The sequence below is a fragment of the Amphiprion ocellaris genome, chromosome 8 (assembly GCF_022539595.1).
Source record: "Amphiprion ocellaris isolate individual 3 ecotype Okinawa chromosome 8, ASM2253959v1, whole genome shotgun sequence".
Lineage (NCBI taxonomy): Eukaryota > Metazoa > Chordata > Actinopteri > Pomacentridae > Amphiprion > Amphiprion ocellaris.
Genome location: NC_072773.1, coordinates 13,141,781 through 13,165,385, shown reverse-complemented (window position 1 = coordinate 13,165,385; position 23,605 = coordinate 13,141,781). Strand labels below are relative to the sequence as shown.

Here is a 23,605-nt window from a genome sequence, read left to right as displayed (position 1 = left end):
TAGTTTTTACATTTAAGTAAACAGGACGCTGCTTTAACTTACATGTTGGCTGCCTCCACTTCGAAACCTCCACTTAATTACTGCAGTGCAGCGAGTCAGACAGGTTTGTGGCCAACAGTGACTTTGCAGAGACTCAAATAAGACATTTTAATGTCAGATTTACCTGAGCTCAAACCAAGTCATCATATCTACATGGTTGTTTTCTATATGCAGCTATATCTAGAGCGTCTGTGTATCCTGGCAACCAAATCTTTTATTTTAGTTTTTCTCTCCTATTCCTGAATCATTTTGCTGTGCAGACGTGGAGCTTGTATGTCAACAAGCTCTGTGCGATGTAAATAAAGCTACAAACAAACATTGTTTCCAAGACGTCTGAAACCAGAATACATGATGTTCTATCAGACAGACTTCTTTTGTGCATTAGTCATGGAAAATGAAAGCGGTGGCACTTTTTGTCGCACGATGTTTTTGAGTCAAGTTGCCTCACTTCACATTGCACTTCCTGTGGTGTGACTGTTGCACACAACAATATATTGTGCAGCCCTGTTTAATCAGATTTGACTCTGATGACAGAACTTGTTAATGTAAGGGAACATGTATTCCAATCATCCCTATAACCAATGTTCCCTGTAATTTTTCCTGAGTGTGAGCAAACACACAAACTCCCTGAGCGTCCCTTGGACCACTGTGAGCAACATCAGACGTGTGCACTGTGGTCACACCAGCATCACATCCATTCAAGTTACATGGTTCATTAAAAGAATCAAATTACAGCATTTACATTTCTGTTAAAACACTTTGTCAACAGGAGCCAGTTGAAGGCTGCAGTGATTTTAGTGACACTACAATGTATAAGAGTGAAGTTATTGAATATTTGTCTCTCTTTACTGTTGCAGTGGTTTTGCAAATTGCAGACGGACCCTGTTCACTCCATAGACACCAATGTTATTCCTGTAGCTTGAAAGACAGCTACTTTTGATAAAACTGGGCTTGTAGCACATTGTCTGCCTTGCAACAATGGGAAAGAGGCACCGTTTATGTTTTGACAACCTATATCTAACTAGTTATTGATGCTGGAAGCCCGAATCTGTGAATATCTTTCCAACTTTACTGAACTTGGGGCCACTACCACCTAAGGAGTGATATATTTAATTTTGATAAAAGCATTTAGCCATACTTAAAGCTTTAAGTGCTTTATTAACACAGAACTAAAAATTTTGTATTGTTTTATTATCACAGGTTCTGTCTGAAAAGAGGTGGCATCATTTTAAACAGTGAAATCAAACTAACAAAATGTAATGACCAACCAGTGAGCAATACTGGATTCTGCAAAAACATAAACAACTTTTTAAAATCTAAATCTTATCTTAACACAGTTAATGTATTAACTTATTTTTGTGTGTATGCATGCATTTATTGATTTATTTAATACTGTTAACATATCAGAGTTCTGAGTGAATTTTTCTTAAGATAGGCAAAGGCCATTTATTGATTACATATAGGCTCTTAAATGTTTATTAAAAACTGAAAAGCATTAAAAAAAAAAAACAACTTAGGAATTTATTGAGTCACTAAAATACTGTAGAGTACAGACCACATCAGCATGATTATAAGCATCCTCTGGTAAATTAACAACCAGATACTGATGTCTCTCACCATATGGACTTCAGGAGATGACAGGGGGATGATAAACTGTGACCTACTGGTTGGGTTCTCTCTGTTCTCATGTTTCTTACATGTTTGTCCCCTGACAGCCGGGTCCTAATGTTTTTTGAGCAACACACCATACTATGACGTTTTTACAATGATGGTTCTACTATGAAACCAGTTTGACATGTTCAGGTGTTCTTTGTGTGAAAACTCAGAGATTTCAGGGATCAGAAGGTGGTTTTCAACTTTCTTTGTTAACTTTCTGCTTCAACTTTAAACTAAATTTCCTTCACTAACCCAGCCCTCTGGACTTCCAGTAAGCTGTGTTCCTATTGGCTGTCCAGGTGGCTGCTTGGTGTTATCAGGAACACCTGAGCAGCTCAGTGTCTTCCTGCTTTATTTAGCTGCAGCCAAACATTTCCTCTGCTTCTGTTCACCACTGAACTGGGTTTGGCTCCGTTGCTTCAGTTTGAACTTTAGGCGTTGGCTTGCAGCTTCCAGCAGTAAAATAGGCTTTAATGTGTTTCTTGGTGTGTTTTAGGGCTTTGTACTGGATAGTTGTCTTGGTAAATGTGGTTCTTTAGCCACAGTTAGCACATGGTGCCAATGTGTGCAGTGATTAGTGGATTTGCTGCAGCTGAGTTGTGTCTTTATCTTGGCTGTAGTGAGTCTTTAGAGGTTTTTGGTCAGACACACTCTGTATTCTTGTTTGAGAACCAACGTTGGTTGTCCAGAAGGTAAGAGTTCCTGTCCTGATTCTCTGTTCTCAGAGGTTCTCTGGTAGGCTGCAGGAGACTTTAGCGTTTGGGTTGTGCTAGTTTGGTTTTTGTATGGTTTCATTTGGACGACTATCTTGAGGCCCCTCCATGTGGTTTAGTGAGGTTTTCTGCAACAGTTCTACAAAGCAACCTGCAGCAGAAGAGACTTTGAGAGTTTTTAGGAAGTTCTGGAGACCAGACTTTAGAGCAGCAGGAACATTTGTCAGCAGTTTGAGCAGGAGAAGGTGAGCTTCAGAGTAGAAATGAGACAGAAACCTTCTTGACCCGTGTGGTGAGGTCCTGTACCAAGAGTTTGAGCAGGTTGTGAAGAGTCTGTAGTTCTTTGGCCTGAAAGCACAAGAAGAGTCGACTCATTGAAGGAGAAAACAGGAGATATTGTTGGTTCTTCTGTTGCTTTGCAGTTTCCTTAGACTGAATATCAAGTTTATATTTTAAATGATTTCCCATGTGAGCCCAAGAAGACTTCAATAAACTCCCTCCATCCCCTGGACACAACATATTTTATTACCATGTTAAATCTTTTTTTTAAAATATGTTTTTGAGTTTTAGTCATAGTTTTAGCGTAGTTTTTTCTCTTTGCTTGTTTAGTTTTGTCATCTGTGTGAAAGGTGCCAAACAAATAAAGTTGAATTGATAAAGTGAATAATTGACTAACTCATGATTGTGACAACAGAAGTATTTTCATTGTGATTTAAGGGTTTATTTCATTTTTAAGGTTGGGGTTAAAATCTTGACACAAAAAGATTAAAGAAATAAACTACATAACAAGCAATTAAATCAAATTGAAAAAACTTAATACAATAAAACTTTTAAAGAGGTTTATTATTAAAAAGTATTTTTGAATGTTTAATTATCGAAAATATTTTATCTGTAATTTTGAATATTTGTATTTAAAAAATTCTGTTTAATTTCATAGTTACATGTATTGTATCTTGTTTAATTATCTAATTCAATATTTTGTCTGTTTAATATAGTTAACATTAAATACAATTAAATTCTATTAAACAGACAAAATATTGAATTGGATAATTAAACAAGATACAATACATGTAACTATGAAATTAAACAGAATTTTTCAAATACAAATATTCAAAATTACAGATAAAATATTTTCGATAAACATTCAAAAAATACAATTAAACAAGAAGAACATTAAACATTTTAAAAAATACAAAACATTTAATTAGATTATTAAACCTTTAAAAAGACAAAACATTTAATTAAAAAAATAAATGTTTAATTAGAAAATTACATCTTAAAGACAATAAAACTTCAAATAGGAATTAAACAGAAAATAAGTGAAGCATTCAAAAAGAAAATTAAACATTAAAAGGTGGTAAAATATTTAAAAAGAAAAACCTTAAAGATATAATCGAAAAATTAAATATTGGGAAAGAAAAAAAAATTCAAACAAGCCGATAAAACATTTGAAAAAACAATTAAACATTAAAAAGACAAAACATTTCGAAATCAAATCAGAGATTAGAAAAGAATAAAAGGTGAGAAAAGAGCAAAACTAAACGTTTAAGAAGAATCAAACTAAAGACAAAACATTTGAAAAGACACCAGTTAGACTTTAGAAGATCAAATTAAACAGAAGAGACGATAAAATGATCAAAAAGAGCAAAAACAGATAAAGGTCTTAAGGCATTTTCTAGTCTGAAACGAAAACAAGTTGTTTCTTCAAACATTTCCTCTTTCTATGTTCTTGGTTTGATTGTGGACAGATTTACTAAGAACTCATTTCAGAAAACTGCTTTCCAGATAAAGTCTACTAGTAGTTGAAGGCATTTATCAAACTAATGTTACCTTCTGATCTCCACAAACTTTACTGTTCAGTGAAGAGAATCAAAGTTTGTTGAGGATTTCTAAAAAACCCACAGGTGAAGGTCTGAGAAGGACTCAGATGGAGGGTCTAAATGTGAAATCAAGACTCATGGTCACAAGTTTTAAGGCTTCTGTTAACCAGAAGGTTCAAACTAACAGAGAAGTACTGAGAAACTTTTAAAACTTCAGTCCTCAGAGTGTCTGAAGGTTCAAACTAACAGAGAACTACTGAGAAACTTATAAAATTTCAGTCCTCAGACTGTCTGAAAGCTCAAACTAACAGAGAAGTACTCAGGAACTTTTAAAATTTCAGTCCTCAGACTGTCTGAAGGTTCAAACTAACAGAGAAGTACTGAGAAACTTTTAAGATTTCAGTCCTTGGACTGTCTAAAGGTTCAAACTAACAGAGAACTACTCAGGAACTTAGAGGATTTCAGTCCTTGGACTGTCTGAAGGTTCAAACTAACAGAGAACTACTCAGGAACCTTCAAAATTTCAGTCCTCAGACTGTCTGAAGGTTCAAACTAACAGAGAAGTACTGAGAAACTTCAGTCCTTGGAATGTCTAAAGGTTCAAACTAACAGAGAACTACTCAGGAACTTAGAGGATTTCAGTCCTTGGACTGTCTGAAGGTTCAAACTAACAGAGAACTACTGTGGGACTTAGAAAATTTCAGCCCTCAGACTGTGTGAAAGCTCAGGTCCTGAGGACTCGGGAGGTGTGGAGGCTTTGGAAAGTCTTGGAACTGAGGGTTCCACCCTCCAGCACAAAGGCTGAAGTCCAACCTCCTGAGAAAAACGGTCGAGTCGAGACTCGAGTTAAAAAAAAAACTCGAAAACGCCAAAAAATAGATGATAAATGCGCAAAAAAAAGAAGAATTAGTATCTGAGCGAGTAGCTCAGGGGATAAGAAGACGGACTCCCAAGTGGAAGGTCGCAGGTTCAAGACCCACCAGTGGCACTTTTCTTTCTTTGTCTTTGTCAGAATTTTGAGAAAAATTTAAGAAGGGTCTGGTCTTGAACCAGCGACCTGCAGCTCCATAGGCAAATCCTTAACTCACTGAGCTACAGATCAGATAAAAAGAAATAAATTCGTCGTCCCTTTGACATCGTAGTTGGTGAAGTGACCACATGGGCAGAGCCAAGGCGGAGTCTGGGTGGAGTCAGGGCGGAGAGTAGGCGGGGAGGTGGGTGGCGGCCTCCCCCCTCTACTCCCCCACCTCTCCCCACCACCCACCACACCTTCCCCCGCCCGACGAGTTCTTCGAGTCTCCACGAGTTCTTCGAGTCTCCACAGGTTTTCCCGAGTTTCTGGAGTTTCCACCAGGTCGGAGGCAGAACAAGTTGTCATGAAGAGGTGTTGAAGTCGGCCAGGATGGACTGACTTTTTACAGCGACTAGAAGGAAGATCACTAGAAGAGCAGGTCTTTAACCACCATCCATAAAATCCATGGAGTCGGCTCCAGAGAAATGAAAGAAGGTCAACTTTTATCAACCTCCATCCAGATGTTCAACTTCATATCTTTACTTTGACATTTTTAGCACCACAAACCTTTAGTATCACACGTTAATATAATTTATTAGGACTTTAATGGAATCCACCAGCAGATTTAGTTTTTGTTGACAAACTTTATTCTTGTCGTCATGGGATTGCAGTATTTAAAACTGTTCCTTCTATTTGACCTCATGTTTATTAGTTTTAGTGGAGAAAGTTATTTTAGTTGTCGATTAGTCTCTTAAAAACCAAGTAATAAATTGGATTAGTCAAGCGGTTTAAATTTCTTACTTTGTCATATTTTAAATATGACAAAAAATATAAAAATAAAGTGTCTTGAGACAATTTGACCTGTAATTGGCGTTATATAAATAAAATTGAATTCAAATTGTATGCATCTTGTAATGTTGGAGTAATTCAGCCACATATGTTGGAAAACACATTTTCTTTGTCCATTAATCTGTTGATCGTTTTCTCCAGTAATTCATTTCTTGTTTTGGTTTATAAAATGTCAAACCCAAATATATTCAGTTTACTGTCATAAAAACCAAAAAGATTTACATTCATGATGCAGGAATCAGGCAGTTTTTCACTTTTTATCTTAGTTTAGTCAGAAAGATAGTTGATAATGTGTGAATTGTTGCAGCTTGTGAGCTGTAGGAGGTTTTAATCTTTGGGGCCGAGTGTCAAAAAACATTTAGAAACCAACATCAACAAAACACTCAACAAAGATTTGAACATCATTAAAGGGAAATCCAACTTTTGCATGACAATGTCTAATTAAAGGACATTTATTTCCAATGTAAATGTGTGATATTCATCCTCTGGAGCTTTCTCTTCACATCGTCTTCCACCTGGACTGGTTTGGTCGGGAGCATGTGCAACAAACATTAGAAAAACTGCACTTTAACATCAATGAATGACACTGAAGTTTAATCTCTACATAAATGAGACTGAGTCTGGATGTGCTGCTCTGTCATTAACTCCTAGGTTGAGGGAAAGTTCAAACAAAAGAGGACAGTTCAGATAAGACTTAAGAATGAGCTTATTTTGAACAAACATCTCAGACTTTCTGAGCTTCAGCACCTACAGCAAGATATTTTAACAACAAGCAACTCAAGAGATCCAGAAGTTGGAGCGAGTTAGCTTTAGCTGAGCCAAAGAACATGTGGGACGCTAACCTAGCAAACATTTCAGACTTTTCTCTGTGAATTCTGAGAAATAATTTCCTATTTAATGACAGCTACACATCTTAACTCAGTCTCATTAAAACAGACTCTAATTCAGTGTCATCCATCCATATTAAAGTGCAGTTACCCAAAATGTTTGTTGCATGAGCTCCAACAAAACCTGTCCAGGTAGAAGGCCACTTTGACAAACAGGAAGTGGAAGATTCCAAGCAGATTTATAGAAGGGGGAACCGGACTGTACTAAGTGTGGTCGAGTATAGAGGGGTGTTTTGTGGGTTTTTAAGGCTGATAATGATTATTAGTGAGACATTTGGAGTAGATATTCATTTGCAGTAAATGAAAGTATTTAAAATCTTGGAGTTAAACTTAGAAGAACACAAACTCTAACAGAAAACTTTGTTGATACGTTTTTGTTTTGTTTACAGATGTTAAGTTAAAGGAGTTTTATTCGTGACGTATAACCAATCAAATCACTCCAGAAGACAGAGCGACCACAGGTAGATAAAGGTTCAGAGCCAAAGTAGCACCATTTTTAAATGTATTTATTACCGTAAATCAGTAAAAAATAAAATACTGATAATCAGTAAATCAGTCAGCCCACAATTACTACAATTCTACAATGTATGTCTCTTTCCTTTGACTTGTTATTTGTACAATATACGATGTATATGATGGCGTTTTTTCATACCAAAGGCTATACTATGATGTTTTCTAAGAGACATACTGCTCTGGGGCTGCTGCACTCCTCCTCTGTTGTTTTCTGGATTGTACTCAGCTGCATGCCTTCGTCCACCCGGCCTCCGTTGACTCGTCCCGCCTGCCGTCTCTGGAGCTGAAGCTGGATTGGAACAGACCAAAGTACAGTCCAATCACGATGCCAGCTGCCTCTCAAAAGGCTCCTTCATCTGGCAGGTGGCGGCACTTCTTCTGAGGGGAAGCTGAGCTGGCCAGCAGAACTTTGGAGATGTGTTCCAGTGGTTGGTGGATGTGTGGGGAGATAGAGAGGGACCTTTGAATTGTTCAGAAAGGAAAACAGGGAACCCATTGGTAGTTTTAGTTTAGGGTGCTACTGTGGTGTTTTTGGGTTTTAAGAGGTGAACAGGAAGAGTTTTTTTTCGTATTGATTATCTTTTACTTTGTTCCTGGTTGGAATGCCCATCAATGTCAACATGAAGTTCACTTTTAGTTCTGTTTATTTATTTTTATTTTACTAACACCCATTTGTTTTTAACCCCCTCACATGTTGTGTTGTTGTAAACTTACTCTTTCAAATAAATTCTCGTCTAACCCTCTGGAAACCAGCGTTTGGACTGTTTTTGTGTTGCTCCTCACCTACTGACAGCTGTGGACTAAAGGCTATACTGTGACGTTTTTAGAGCGACATGCTATACTATGATGTTTGTTGGGCGACACACTATACTATAGGCTTTTTTAATTGACATATTACTGTGACTTTTTTTTGTTTTGTTTTTTTTTTTTTAGCAACATATAAGAATTCGAACAGTTTTAAAAGTTACTATACTTTTACTTGTGCAATGAAATTATTATTCTATGGCATTTTTTAGATGACATATTATACTCTGATGTTTTCTTGAATTACATACTATTTTGACAATATACTGCACTATGACATTTTTTGAACCACATATCATACATGACAATTTTAGGCAACATCCTATCATTTTGCGCTTTTTGAACCACATAATAATCTATGTTTTGTTTTTTTTTCTTGCCAACATGCTGTACTATGAACTACAGGCCATACTATGTTATTCTTGAGTAAAGCATACTATACTTTGACATTTTCTGAACTACATCCTATACTATGGCGTTATACACAGAGTGCTTTGGTTACATGTTGATTTATAATCTAGATTTTTTTCTGTTTTGTTTTTTGACGGGATTACCACAGACCTGACTGTGAACACCGTCGACACCCACCTCAGGGAGACGCTGCCTAAGATCTCAAGGCTGCTTGGTCGTGGTCTTTCTGGCACGTACTCTTCCAAGATGAGCCGGGAAGTTTAACACTGATGGAATGACACCAGGTCTAAGCCGACAAACTTCCAATTCCTCCTCAACCCATAGTCTCTGGGAAACCTACATGGAGTAAGAAAAGTAGACAGACAAGTAATTAAGTCTGTACACAACATATTAAAACGAAATCATGCTAATAAATTAAGTACAAAGAACCGAATTCGCCAATATACTGGAGACCAGAGCTATTTAATTTGATAAGTATAACCTTGTTTAGTAACATTTCAATTATTTGAGAGCAGTCCTAAAGAACTGCCTGTAATCCCAATCATCACCTATGAAAAGTCATTCCAAGTTTCCTTGTCTCAATCGTACGACGTAGTGTGTAATTGTATGCAGCACAGTGAGACGGCATACTTGTTTCCGTTTTCACGCCATCTACACCAAAGGAATGCACTGAAACTTTGCCCCCACTAGCTTAGCCTCGCTGTAGCACGCAGCTCAAAGGGGCGTGTCCTATCTACTCATTCATATCTATGAGAACAACGGTAGCTGCACATAAGGACGCCTGACGTTGATTAGCTGCGTAAATACCATTATATACAGTCTATGGTAAATACGTATGTGAATCGCATCATTGGCTGCAGCAGCCAGTCACCGGTCACTCACTGACTCACACTGAAAAATAGCACAGAATGAATTGTTATGTGTTTATTTTATTTACAATTTAGGTTGGATTTTTTTTTTGTGCGCAGCGCAGATTTTCTGTGCGCGGAGACCATGTCAGCAGTGCGCAGTTGCACACGCTCAGCTTAGAGGGAACAGTGCCTATAACCCTGAGCAGCTCACTTATTCTCATACAGGTATCTGTCACAATAATCTCTGTTATTAAGCTCTGTTATTTTCCAGAGATTTCACTAGCCTCTCACAGTCTTTTTCTTTATATTGCATATACAGTCTAGTTTATATAAGCTAGAAATTGCAGATCCAATCAGCAGTTGCCAGCTTACCAAAGAAACTGATTGATCATTGGCCAGAAATGAGAAGTCTGCTTGTTAGTCAGTTGCTGAGCCTGTAGCTGCTTTTGAATATGTGATTCATCAATGTAGGTGGTCCAAATCATTGGTTGCTTTTATTGTTTTGGACACGCATCGTCTCTCTTAACCTGTCGATCCCTCACCATGGCAACTATCTCTGAAGGACCTCACACTCTGAGGAAAGTAAATCCGGCTGTTCTGTATGAATGACGTTATGGCCTTGTGTCAGCTCTTTGAAATCAACCCATCACACAATCAGCAGGCAGCATCCCCTGACTTTAAGCATATGGGGGAAACTGACTTTGAAGATTGTTGTGTTCGTGTTTGCTTCTTACGCTGCCTTTCATGTGGCTGATATCGAAGTAAGCATTTACATTTTGATGGTTTTCTGAAGCACTGTTACAAGTGTAGCATTAAAAGGTTACATTATTTGTAGTCGGTCATACCACAATATGAAAGGTGCTGCCTCTTTCCTCTTTAACATGAACCTGTTTAACCTCATCAGGTCCATCAAGCGTGTGCTGGCACTGCATATTTCTTTTTGATTTAAAAGAGCAGCCTTTAAAAACATTGCAGGATTCAAATATTTGTCAGAATATGTTACATATAAAAAATTATGTACCTTCAGGGGGAGAGCTGTGACTCTGAATTATTACTCTGCCAAGGAACAGTGGAGTTATGTGGCGATTAGCGTATGTTTGTCCATCTGTTTGTCTGTCTTTCTCTTTCTGTTAACAACTTTACTCAAAAGTTGACTAACGGATTTGTATGGCATTTTCAGGGAGGGCCAGAAATGATACAAGGACCAACTGATTAGATTCTGGCAGTGATGCGGCTTATAGTCTGAATCCACAAAGCTGCTAAAGATTTCTGAATCGTTGTGAGATAATGGCATGGCATCACTGTAACTATGACAACAAGTGAATACTACGTCAGCTGCCTGCTGACGATCACATGATTGCGATCCTACTACAAATCAACCACTGTTGACTTATCAGGACTTATCTGTTGGAAATCATACAAGGAACAATTGATTAAATTGTGGGGGTGTTTCCGAGTCCCATTAATTCCCACCGCCCGCTACATATATAGGGCACGTGATTTGGTATCCGTACTCATGCATAACACATGCCTGTTCTCAGCGCAAGGTCATTTTGTTTGTGGGTACATCTATATTAACTCTTTGATGCAAAACATCGGTCCAGAGATACCCGTTTTCCATTGAATATGGGTCACTTTTGACCCAAACATTACAGACAGAGCTGTATTCCATGTCTGAAACCAGCTGTAGATTGCTATCACATCTCTGTAACAAAATCACAAGTGATGAAGACAGAATGCCTTTTCCGTCACATTTTATGCACCTGTGCTGTACGCTGCTGCTCTGAACAGCTCCAAGCACTTTTGCGTTGCTTTTTTCTAAAGCATAGCTCTAAAAACGTGATGGGCATGCTGTTACGATATAAATAGAGAGCTTCTTAACAGAGAGGTCCTTCATGGCAACAGATATTAAAGTGTACTCTGTTAATGTCACATGTCTGGCACAGAGAATGAAGCACCCACATAGGCACAGGTCTTTGAACTCCACATTCATTAGGTGCTACTGCACACATAATACAGAAAGTTGAAACAAAAAAAAAAAAGCAGCAAGAAATGCCATTTTTGTAGCACTCCTCCGTGAAGCGCACATATACAAGCGCGCGCATAGACATGGCATGCTCAATTATGTGTGCTGCCCCCGGCCATTTTCCGACAGGGTTATCCATTACAGCATTTCTGCAGTGACCGGGCCTAATTACACTGCTGTGGAGAGCCTCTCCTCTACACAATGGGTGTGAATGTATATGGACACAGGCGAGGTGTGTGTATTTGTGTGCAGTTGTAGCCTGTGAATGACTCTACAGGCAGTGCTTGGTTTTGCAATTACCAAAACTGGAGCCAAATTAACCAGCATACATGTGTAGCTGTTCAAAGTATTGTATAGGCTTCACACATACACACACTGACAGCTGCACTTTATTTGAATCCAATCATGCTCTTTCTCTGCTTTAGTCGGCTGCCAGTGATTCATATATTCTGTCTTTCATGTCCAACTAATAGGCTCTTGGCCATGTTTAAGGCCCTGGATGGTATTTACAAAGGGCTGCTGAGCTGGACAGCTTGATACCTGTCAGCAGTGTAGAATTAAACACATACACATGCACATACACACTAATGCCATTACTGAGCTTGGCGTGGTGGAACTGCATGAGGGTAAATTTATTTTCTGAGTGAGGTTTGTAACAGTTGGTTGCATGGTAGATGAAAGCTCTGGTCCAGGTCGTCCTTTAGAGTTTATTGCAAATATTATTCATTGTCAGATCTGCAATTAAGATGTTTTCATTTGATTAAAAAAAAAACAAAAACAAAACAGCATTTTCCGTTTGGTCTATAAAATGTTTTTATAATATATGATTCCCCCAAAAAGCCAGCTTCAGATTGTTCATTTTGTCCTAAATTCTCACATTTGAAAAGTTGTAAACATTTGGCATTAGATCAATTAGTAAAGAATTAATTGTTGAAATCGTTGATTGATTTTCCATCCAGTGGCTAATTATTTCAGCCGTAATCAATAGCTTTGGTTTGACTTAGGCGCTAAAATACTCATTTCTCTATGCTGATATGGAGCAGCGATGACACTTCATCAATAGCAATAAGAAAATTATTCAGTTGAATGTTTAATAGCTTCACTTAAATGCATCAGATGCAAACCATGAAAGCATATTCTTAGCGAAAATGCAAAGTCCAGTTGCATGAACATGCATGCTCCCTCTCTGGCCTGTGACCTCCATGCAGATCTTCCAAGGCATAGCAGCCTGCTGCCACCACTGTCTGTACCTACAGACCTCTTGTGGAGACTATGAGCTGTGGTTGCCCTTATAAGACAGACTTTGCAGTCCACAAAAACACACATGACTGTGTGTCCCCCATTAACTACTAGTGAACCAAAGCACTCCCAATGTGCTGCTCCAGCAGCGGACAGACTTGATGTCAAGACGGTGTGGAGGTCGGTTCAGGTCTTGGTCCGGGGGTCCAGGCCCACTTCTAGGAACCTTATTCTCAGTGTGCTGCAGTGGCCTCCACTTGGTTTACTGAGTTTTACATACTATCTTTATTACTTTTCCAAAGAACAGTGGAGTTATGTGATAATCGGCGTTCGTTTGTCTGTCTGTCAGCAACATTACTCAAAAACGGACTAACGGATTTGAAAATTTTCAGGGAAACTCAGAAATGACTAATTTGCTAATTAACTATGGATAAAAGATTCATGTAAAGCTGGTGGAACACAGACTGGATCAATTATCCAAAAGAACCAGAAGAAATTGTCCTTCAAGCTGCCACATGAGCCACTCATCCAGCTCTACACAGCACTCATTGAGTCTGTCCCCTGCACATCCATCACAGTCGGGTTTAGACTGGCCACCAAACAGGTCAACTTACAGTTATGCCATCAATGCCAAAGTGGCCACAATCCAACATTTTTACACCTGCACAGAGAGGCAGGACAAATCACAGCAGGCTGGTCCTGTCTCTCTGACAGAACACTGAAGCCACATTTCTACACGTCATCACACTCATCACTTAAAACAGAAAACCATCTACTATCTACTGTAGTACTGCGCTGGGAAAAATCATTACTCCGCCAAGGAGGTGGAGCCTTGGCAGAAGTATGTGATGATTGGCGTTGGTCTGTCTGTCTGTCTGTCTGTCTGTCTGTTAGCAACATTACTGAAAAACGGACTAACAGATTTGAATGAAATTTTCAGGGAAGGTCAGAAATGACACAAGGACCACCTCATTAGATTTTGGCAGTGATGCAGCTTATAGTCTGGATCCATGGATTTGTTAAAGATTTCTGTATCATTGTGAGATAGCAGCACGGCGTCACTGTAACTATGAAAACAAGTGAACACTACATCAGCTGCCTACTACAAATCCACTGGGACTTATCCGTCGGAGATGATACAAGGAACAATTGATTAAACTGTGGGGGTGTTTCCGAGTCGCCCGAGTCAAATTCCTGCCGCCAGCTACATATTTAGGTCACGCAATTCGGTATCCATACATAACATAGACATGCATAACACGCACCTGTGCTCACTGAAAGGTAATTTTTCTCTCAAAGATTTCATCCGTTGGAAATGATATGACTGAGCAGCCTTGGCAGAGTACTGCGCTCTCTGAATGCTTTTCTTGTCAAATTTGTATCAAGCTGAGAACATTCCTTTATCCTTATTTACTTTTATTTACGTAAGGGTTTTATTGTTGGGGTAACATAAAATTATTAACTCTGTAAATAGACTAAAGTGGTTAAAATAAAATAAACTTTTTTCCCCCCTGGCAATCATTCAAAAATGATCAATAATTATTGATATCAGCCAAAATGAATAACTTTATTGTGATGAACTTTTTAATCACATTGCCGAGCCCTATGATAAGCAAATCATTTCAGATGTTCTCATCTCAGTCCTTCACCTTCTCATTAGAGTCCCAGCAAGGAGACAAATAAGTTTATTAGAAAATGAAGTAGATATTTTTTCATACAAGGCTTCTACAGGACAGTGACAGTTGGCTCCACAGAGAACGACCAGCAAAGTAGCTTAATGCTGAAGGGAGTCAAGACATTTCACAGCTGAGACATGCTGAGGACATTCTGCCATAAACAGAAAAAGCTGTGAATGGGGATGCTCTCAGTTGTGCTTAACTGTCCCCTAGACAGAAATCCATTCTATCTACATCTGACTGTGCAGCTCAGAGAGGAACAGTTTGGCCAGAGAGGATGTAGCTCAATATTGGAGCTATATTGCCCGAAACATGACACATTATCACCGAGGAGAGCATGCTGCGCATTCAGCTGAATTACTACTGGAGAGATGAAACTGCTCAGTACTGAAGCTGTAACTCCAGAAAAGGGATTATTGATGAGAATATGTTGCATATCAAATCACCTTTTGACTGGAGGGATGCTTTGCCCAGAGATGATGGTTTCTAAGCAGCACATTTAGACATCTCCAGTCTCCTCTCCCAGGATTCTTGGCTTTGCTTGTTTTCACTGCAGCTCCACTGCAGTGGCCATTTTACCTTCTTTGCAGTAATGTCTTCTGGATCTTGGGTTATTGTAGGAGTGAGCCGCCTTGCATGAGAGAAATGGTTTTAAAATTAACGGCATTAACATTACGATAGACCAGAAAATCAAATTTGTCCTCCTGTTGCTGCATCCTCCAACAACCGCTATAGAACTATTATGCATCACTATACACACTGAATCAAATCTTTACAGCCTATGGATTAGTTTAACAGGTCTGATTTACTATGAAACATATTATTCCTTATCCACCATCACTGTGTATAGACATGAGGGAAAATTATTATGTGAGACCAATTGAATAATCTCTTACTGTTGTCTGAAATCTGTGCTGCACTTGATACATCAGCTGATGTGACTCATAAACTGACTTGGAGACAAGGTACCCACATGTTAAGGACTCATTCATTTGTAGAAGTAGCGTATGTAGTGTTTAGGAATTATTTAGATGGACCCTGGTGTAAAACAACACAATCTAAATTCTCTCATCTATATGTTTTTTTGGGTACTGTCGGTGTAGCTCCCCTCCAGTTTAAACACGGACGACAAGGTGTTCTTTTCTACAGACATTTATTTCCGACGTCATGCCGAAGTGTCGATGCCGTGAGAACTAAATAAATAAATATACAACATATAAGTCGAAGTACAAATTTACAATAACAATTAAAGAAATGCACAATAAACACAAACAACAGCACAATGAAAAAATAAACATAAGTTTTTTACCTCACTGGCCGCATAAACTTTTGGGGAGAAACCTCCAACCGAAAACACTGCATTCCTCCTCCGTCTTCTCATTCATTCATTACAATGACAGGTACACTGCTCCATGTGGCGATTGATGTGTCTCTCAATAATCTACCTGACTACAACAGCACAACAACATCAGCTCCACAAGAAAGGTTCCATTTTCAGAATATGTTCAACTTTGTATGTTTTAATCTTTTTAAACTTATTTCTAAGCAAAAAAAATGATTAACTAAATCATTCCTATTTTTAATCCAAAAAGTAATTAAATGAACTTAAATTGAATACTTGATTGTGATGACAGCTACACTCCCACCAAATCACTGGTGATTTCCTAATTAACTTGCATCAAAAAAAACTCAAAGGTTTTGTGAGACCTGAAGTAGGATAGAGACTGCAAAGTTACATAACTCAGCCTCAAGAAGAGTAACTGTTTTGTGGATAGGCCTCTCTAGGTAGACCAGCTTATTGAGTCGCTGTCCTCGGTTGTCCAGTGCTGAATCACTGATCAGCAATTTCAGCTATCTCACACATCCATCTTCACCTGGGTACACGTTTGTGACATTAGCCAACTTCCATTCATTTCATGGTGCAGTGTCGTGTTGCACAATCACTATATCACCGATTTTTGCGTTTCTGTGTGTCTTATGCCATTTTTGTCTTTGCTGTAGGTTTAACAGGTACTCTTTCTTCCATCTGGACCAGAATTCATTGGCTAAGTATTGCACTTTACGCCATCTTTGGCGAAGATAGAGGTCTTCCTTCACAAAGTCTCCAGGTGGAGGCAAGATTATCGAAGACTTCATTGTCAAGATGTGATTGGGCGTAAGAGGCTGTGGCCCAGCTGGATCATTGAGTAAGTTTGTTGTTAAAGGTCTACTATTTATGATTGCCATGACTTCGTAGAAGTAAGTTCGCAAAGAGGGACCATCAAGTCTTCGGGATGACTGATCCAGAATGGATGTCAATACACTTCTTATGGTCCTGATTTGCCTTTCCCAGGCTCCACCCATATGACTTGCAGATGGAGTGTTCATGACAAATTCACAGCCCAGTTGCTTTAGGCATTCTTGGTCCATTTCCTTCACAGCTTCCAGGAACTCACGTCTGGCACCAACAAAGTTAGTTCCTTGGTCAGATTGAAGTTGCTGAACGTTTCCACGTAGAGCAATGAAAGCGTGAAGAGAACTGATAAAAGCATCAGTCGTTAAGTCGTCGAGTAGTTCTATGTGCACAGCACGAGAACACAGATATGTGAACAGCAGACCATAGCGCTTCAGCTCCTTTCTTCCCTCCTTGACATAGAATGGGCCGAAGCAGTCCATCCCGCAATATGTAAAGGGAGGAGTTGTCTCCATGCGCTCACTAGGCAAGTCTGCCATTTTTTGTTGCTCAGGGCACCTTCTGAACTTCCAACACTTTACACATTTATGGATGTATGATGACACAGCATGACTGCACCCAAGTATCCAAATGCCATTCGATCGTAGCTCATTCATTGTTAAGCCATGCCCTTGATGCTGCACTCGTTCATGATAGTGCTTGATGAGGAGGTTTGATATGTGGCTGGTCTTTGACAAGACTGCTGGATGTTTGATATGTGAATGCAAAGCAGCATGTTCTAGCCGACCTCCCACCCTCAGGATTCCTTGCTCATCTAAGAAGATATTTAGTCTGTACAGTCTGCTAGACTTGTCCTTAGTTGATAAGTCTTTCTTCTTTTGAAGACTTTGGATTTCTTCAGTGAAGGCTGCTCTTTGGACAGTACGTATTATAGTTATTTCCACATCCTGTCTCTCTTTGATACTTGTGTCTTCATTGTTCCTTGGTATCAAGCCCTTAAGCTCCTTGACTTGTCTAATGAGTCTAGCAATAGCTATTGACTAACCGTGACTAGCTGGAAAACTTTAGGAAGCGATCGAGCAGTGTATCCTTTGTTGCCATGGTCTTGTGCACAAAGGCCTTACGAATTTCTGGATCTTCAACTGCAACATCTCCCACCTTGATATCTCCACTGGGAAGCTTGTCATGCCAGAGAAAGTCAGGACCAGCAAACCAGTTAGAAGCAATGAGCTCCTTCGCTGGGAGGCCTCTGGATGCATGATCCGCAGGATTTTCTGCAGAGGTCACGTGTCTCCAGACTTGAATTTGAACTTTCCTTGATTCGCTGAATGCAGTTTGCTACAAAGACATGAAACCGTCTAGCGTCATTGTTTACGTAACCAAGGACGACCTTTGAGTCCGTCCAGAAGAACTCCTGAGCTTCTATATCCAACTCCTTTCTGAGCATGTCACTTGTTCGAACAGCAACAACTGCTGCTGAAGGCAGGCAGGCAGGTACACTGTCCATACCCGGTGACACTTGCATCTGAGAAGTGATGCAGTTTGTATTCTTGAACTTCTTTGAAACTTGCTGGAATGTAACATCTCTGAATCTTTACTTCAGCTAGGTTTTGAAGGTCCAATAACCAAGAGTCCCACTTTGGCCGAAGGTCATCAGACAGTGGTTCATCCCATCCGATTTTGTCCTTACACATTTGTTGAAGTATTTGCTTGCCAATTAAAATGAATGGTGCTACAAAGCCGAGCGGGTCGTAGATGGAGGCCACAGTTGATAAAACTCCTCTTCTAGAGAGTGGGCGCTCATTCACCACTACTCTGAAACCAAACTGATCTGAACTGACACACCATTTAACACCTAGGGCTCTCTTGATCTGTACCTCACCCAAAGCTAAGTCTTGATTTTGTACAGTTTCGGCACACTCTCCCTTGGGAATTGAGGCAAGTACCTCTTGGCAGTTGGAAATGAACTTGTGGATTCGTAGCTTGCCAGCGCTGCAGAGCTCTCTTGCTTCGCTAACCAACTGAATTGCTTCATCCTTTGTTGATACACTTGTCAGACCATCATCAACATAAAAGTTTCTTTCAATGAAGCGAATGGTTGCTTCCTTGAAATGACTTTGTCCTTGAGCTGCGATGTGTCTGAGGCCATAGTTTGCACAACCAGGTGATGAGGCTGCCCCGAACAGGTGCACTCTCATACGGTAAACTGATGGTTGAGATAGAAAGTCTCCGTTGTCCCACCAGAGAAATCTCAAGTAGTCTTGGTCTTCTGCTCGCACATGAAACTGATGGAACATACGTTCAATGTCACACATTACTGCGACTGGACCCTTGCGAAACTGACACAGAACACCAACCAAAGTGTTTGTTAAATCTGGCCCTGTGAGCAGGTAATCGTTAAATGACATGCCTTGAAATTTTGCTGAGCAGTCAAACACGACTCTTATCTTTCCAGGTTTCTGTGGGTGATACACCCCATGGTGCAGGATGTACCAGGCCACAGCACGATCAATTTCATCTTCGGGGACCGTCTCAGCGTCTCCTCGAGCAATTGTTTCACTCATAAAGGCTATATAGTCCTTGTGGTATTGCTTGTCTTTCTCAAATCTTCTTTTTAATCAACTGAGACGGTGCTCTGCACATATCCTATTGTTTGGCAGATTTGGTCTGTCTTCCTTAAATGGTAGAGGCATTTCATAGTGACCATTCGCCTTGATTTTGATTCCTGCCTCCATTGTTGTTAGAAAACGCAGCTCCTCTTGAGAGAAGTGAGCATCTTCAGCGGTCCTTTCATTGACGTCGGACTCAAGCACCTTTATTACATCTGGTGGAGTGACTAATTCTTTGACTTGTGTTCGGCTTATGTACTGAACTTCACTTGTGAGATCAGCGGACTGAAGATAGGGTTTCACTTGTCTCACAAAGATCCTGTGGCTGCTTCCGATTGAATCTCCATAGTCAACACAGGGATCAACACAACCAACTACACAAGGTCGGTTTTTTGAGCAAATGGCTCATTGTCTTTGCCTGACACAACTTCTCTAGGTAACAGGGCCTGTGAACAGTTGTAACCTATGAGCAGACCAACATCACACTCAATTAAGGGCGCAATCTCTTCAGCGAGGTGCTCTAGGTGAGGCCATGCCCTTGCTGTCTTTGGTGTAGGAATATGACTTAGATTAGCAGGAATAAACTCTCTTGAGTAAGTAACTGGTAGAGGAATTCTCTTTGCTGAATAAAAGCCTCTGACCTGCAGCCCAGTTAACTTCTGACTTGGAATGACAGTACTTCTGGATGACAACGTGGAGAGCTTTAGCTGCACAGGCTCTTTCTGTGTATTCAGAGTTTCCTTTTCTTGCAAGATGAAAGTGGTGTCACTTTGGTTATCCAGAAGAGCATATACAAGAACTTCGTTCTCTGGGCTACTTGTTGTTGACAACCACACTGGAATAACTGTGGAGGTGTAGGAGTTGTTCATGTGTTGCACCATCCGATTAGATGTTGCTTCATTTGATGTTTCAATAGCCTGTTTAGACTCAATTCCTTCCCCTGACCTTTCCTTCTCTTTAGTGTCTTCCATTCTTGTTTTGTTCCTTATTATGTTCTTCTTTCCTTTCATCTTACTTAGTGCAGTCTTCATGTAAACATGTTGGATGTTTTCTTTTACATGTTTCACACACACTCCTTCTATCACAGTTCTTTGAATGATGTCCTGGTTTCAAACATCCAAAACATAATTTTTTTGTTTGTACAAAGTTGACTTGTTCTGTGATTGACTTTTCCATGAACTTTCGACAGTTGTGTATCGCATGGTTTGACTTGTCACAGAAGAAACACACTTTAGCCTCTGATTTTTCTTGAGTGCTGCTTGCTAGAACCTTTGCACCAATATTTCGAGCCTTTGGTGTTTTCACCCTTTCATCATCACTAGATTTCAGAGCATGAAGAGAAGTAACAGGATTACAAGCTATTTTGGACTCCCTCGTTACAAACTCCACAAACTGACTGAAGCTAGGGGATGTTTTGGTGGCTTCTTCAGTTTCAATGACCTTTCTGTTCCACCTGGCTATCAGCCAGTCAGGAAGCCTGGCGAGCATCCTTTGGTTTTCGCTGCAGTCATTGAGGACTTGAAGGCTCTTAATCTGAGACATTGCTGCTTGACAGCCCTGGAGAAAGTCTGAGAATTCTCTTAGTTCAATGCTATCTTTGGGTGCTATCTTTGGCCAGGAAGTGAGCTTATCTCTGAATGCTTTAGCAATCACAAAAGAACTTCCATACCTTTCTTCCAGGATGTCCCATGCTGAATGGTAAGCTGCATCTGTACCTAGCAGGAAATAACTCTCAGTGGCTTTCTTTGCAGGACCACCAACATACTTACGAAGGTAGTAGACTTTCTCGTTCACTGGAATGTTCTTTCTTCCTATCAGTGTTTGAAAAGACATTTTCCAGTCTTTGTACTTTAATGGGTCGCCGGTGAAAACAGACAGTTCTGGTACTGGAAGACGACTTGCATTAATGGACTCTGCTATTGCTTCGGCTAGTGCTACAGTGCCATCTCGACGGGCACTGGCAGCAGGTTGTGCATGTGTGACCTCTCGTGTTGATGCCACGTGATGCACTGAAGGATTTTAGTTAAGTGCAGGTGCATCCTGCATTAGCTTGCAGTCATGCAGCAATTGTGATATCTCTACGTCTGAGTTCATTCTTCTTCATAGACTCGGAGTCGTGCCTTTGCAGTGTTCATTGTCTTAACTGTCTCTAAGCGCTCTATCTCTCTGCGCTTTTCTTCTAAAGCTCTTTTCCTTGCAGCATTTTCAGCTTCTTGTAGTGCAAGTTTTTGTCTATCTGCAGCTTCAAGCGATTCAAGCTCTTGTTTCTCATGTTCTATGTCTAGTAAGACCTTTAAAGTAGCATGAGTTGCAGCTAGCTCTGCTGCAGCTTCTTTTATCACTATAGAGGACCGATTTGAAAGCTGTGTTCTTATGCTTGAACTGCCTACAGAACTCAAACTGTACTTCTGAGATGTTGCAGATGAAAACACTGAATCAGTTTCAGGCCAGCAGGATTCTTCCTTATAAGAGGTTTGACCTTCAAGGTGTTTCCCTGCTTGTTCCAAAACATGCCTTGAAACCGCATCGCAAGTGTCCACTCTGTGGTGTGTGTCGCCACTAGGGGTAATCTGTTGGCGCAACTCTTCATAAGCTTGTTTTACATTGACTGAAGCAGTTTAGATGTTGAAGCTTAAATTCAGTCAAAATCAATTAATTAGCTAGCTTAACTTGAACCTTACTAATTTGTTGCATAAGCAGTAACAATAATTAACTAACCTTGTAGCCTTTGTTTAGTTTTAAATATCTTAGAATGCCTTAACTTGTAATTAACACCTTTTCAGAATGCTAATGAACTTATTTTAACTTAATTTTAACTATGAATTGAAAAACACTTTTCCTTAACACAAGTTATACCAATATTGGTTATATCAGCAATTCAAATCTTTTGCACACTTTAAAATAGCTTAACAGTAAATAACAACAACAATTAAAAGGTGACTATAAAACATAAACATGTACACAACACCAGAAAATTTACCGTTTTGGCACTTATAGAGTTCCTTAAAGCAGTTGGCGAAGTCGCTCCACTTTTTCACATTCAACTTGTTTTGAATCTGACCTTCTTGTTGGTTCGACCACGCTATGCTCCTGAACTCCTTTTGACGCTTGCTGCAGCCTCTGATGTATGGCACAGTCTTATCTGCTTTACGTTTGAGAGCGATGAAACGCTAGGAAACTTGCTTGCAGCTCCGCCGACGGCAGGCGTAAATCCTCATCTCGTCACCTCGCGCCGAGCAGGCTGAGTTCTCACTGTAGCTCCCCTCCAGTTTAAACACGGACGACAAGGTGTTCTTTTCTACAGACATTTATTTCCGACGTCATGCCGAAGTGTCGATGCCGTGAGAACTAAATAAATAAATATACAACATATAAGTCGAAGTACAAATTTACAATAACAAAGAAATGCACAATAAACACAAACGACAGCACAATGAAAAAATAAACATAAGTTTTTTACCTCACTGGCCGCATAAACTTTTGGGGAGAAACTTCCAACCGAAAACACTGCATTCCTCCTCCGTCTTCTCATTCATTCATTACAATGACAGGTACACTGCTCCATGTGGCGATTGATATGTGTCTCTCAATAATCTACCTGGCTACAACAGCGCAACAACATCAGTTCCACAAGAAAGGTTCCATTTTCAGAATATGTTCAACTTTGTATGTTTTAATCTTTTATAAACTTATTTATAAGCAAAAAAAAAAAGATTAACTAAATCATTCTTACTTTTAATCCAAAAAGCAATTAAATGAACTCAAATTGAATACTTGATTGTGATGACAGCTACAGTCAGTATGTCAGTATTTATGAGGACAGTTTCAACAGTGTGTCTAATTCTGATAGTTTGATCTTTAAGAAGTGTAAGACAGATGTTAAGCTAGTTTTAGTGGCAGTTTAAGCACTTTTAACTGTTATTATTTTCAAAAATAATCTCTCTCTCTCTCTCTCTCTATATATATATATATATATGTATATATATATATATATATATATATATATATATATATATATATATATATATATATATATATATATATATATATATATATATACAAACACACAGTCCCATGAAAAAGTATTTATCCCTCCTCAAATTCTTATTTTGTTGCATATTTTCTCTTTACTATTTAAGATCGTCAAACAAAGGTAACCCAAGTAAACACAAAATGCAGTTTTTAAATGATCGTTTATTTTATTTATTAAGGAAAAAAGATTATTCAAAGCTACCTAGTCCTTTGTGAAAAAAAGTAATTGTCCCCTAAACCTAATAACTGGTCGGGCCACCCTCAGCAGCAACAACTGAAATCGAGCGTTTTCTAT

At 39.4% G+C, this 23,605-nt stretch overlaps 2 protein-coding genes across 6 annotated transcripts in view; one reads left to right on the top strand and one right to left on the bottom strand.

Annotated features, from left to right (window-relative positions):
• LOC111571774 (V-set and transmembrane domain-containing protein 2-like protein) overlaps positions 1-23,605 on the top strand; it is an 80,947-nt gene that overhangs the window by 14,153 nt on the left and 43,189 nt on the right. The gene's annotated exons all lie outside the window — the stretch shown is intronic.
• LOC118470646 (uncharacterized) lies at positions 61-22,848 on the bottom strand. 5 transcript variants are annotated; one of them, XM_055013183.1, is made up of 4 exons: positions 22,739-22,848; positions 14,943-22,626; positions 8,882-9,040; positions 61-2,756 (listed from the first exon to the last, which is right to left on the bottom strand). In XM_055013183.1, the coding sequence occupies exon 2, from the start codon at positions 19,231-19,233 to the stop codon at positions 18,118-18,120; it is 1,116 nt and encodes a 371-aa protein (XP_054869158.1). In that variant the 5' UTR covers positions 19,234-22,626; positions 22,739-22,848; the 3' UTR covers positions 61-2,756; positions 8,882-9,040; positions 14,943-18,117. The 5 variants fall into 5 exon arrangements, 4 of the variants coding, with proteins under 4 accessions (XP_054869158.1, XP_054869156.1, XP_054869157.1 ...); XM_055013181.1 differs by lacking the exon at positions 61-2,756 and adding an exon at positions 7,678-7,949; XM_055013182.1 differs by lacking the exon at positions 61-2,756 and having other exon boundaries at positions 8,021-9,040; positions 14,943-15,127; positions 15,806-22,626.

What these genes read in the sequence shown, in the direction of transcription:
- LOC118470646 (XM_055013183.1), bottom strand. Translation starts at nt 19,233, where the DNA reads ATGAGTGAAACAATTGCTCGAGGAGACGCTGAGACGGTCCCCGAAGAT.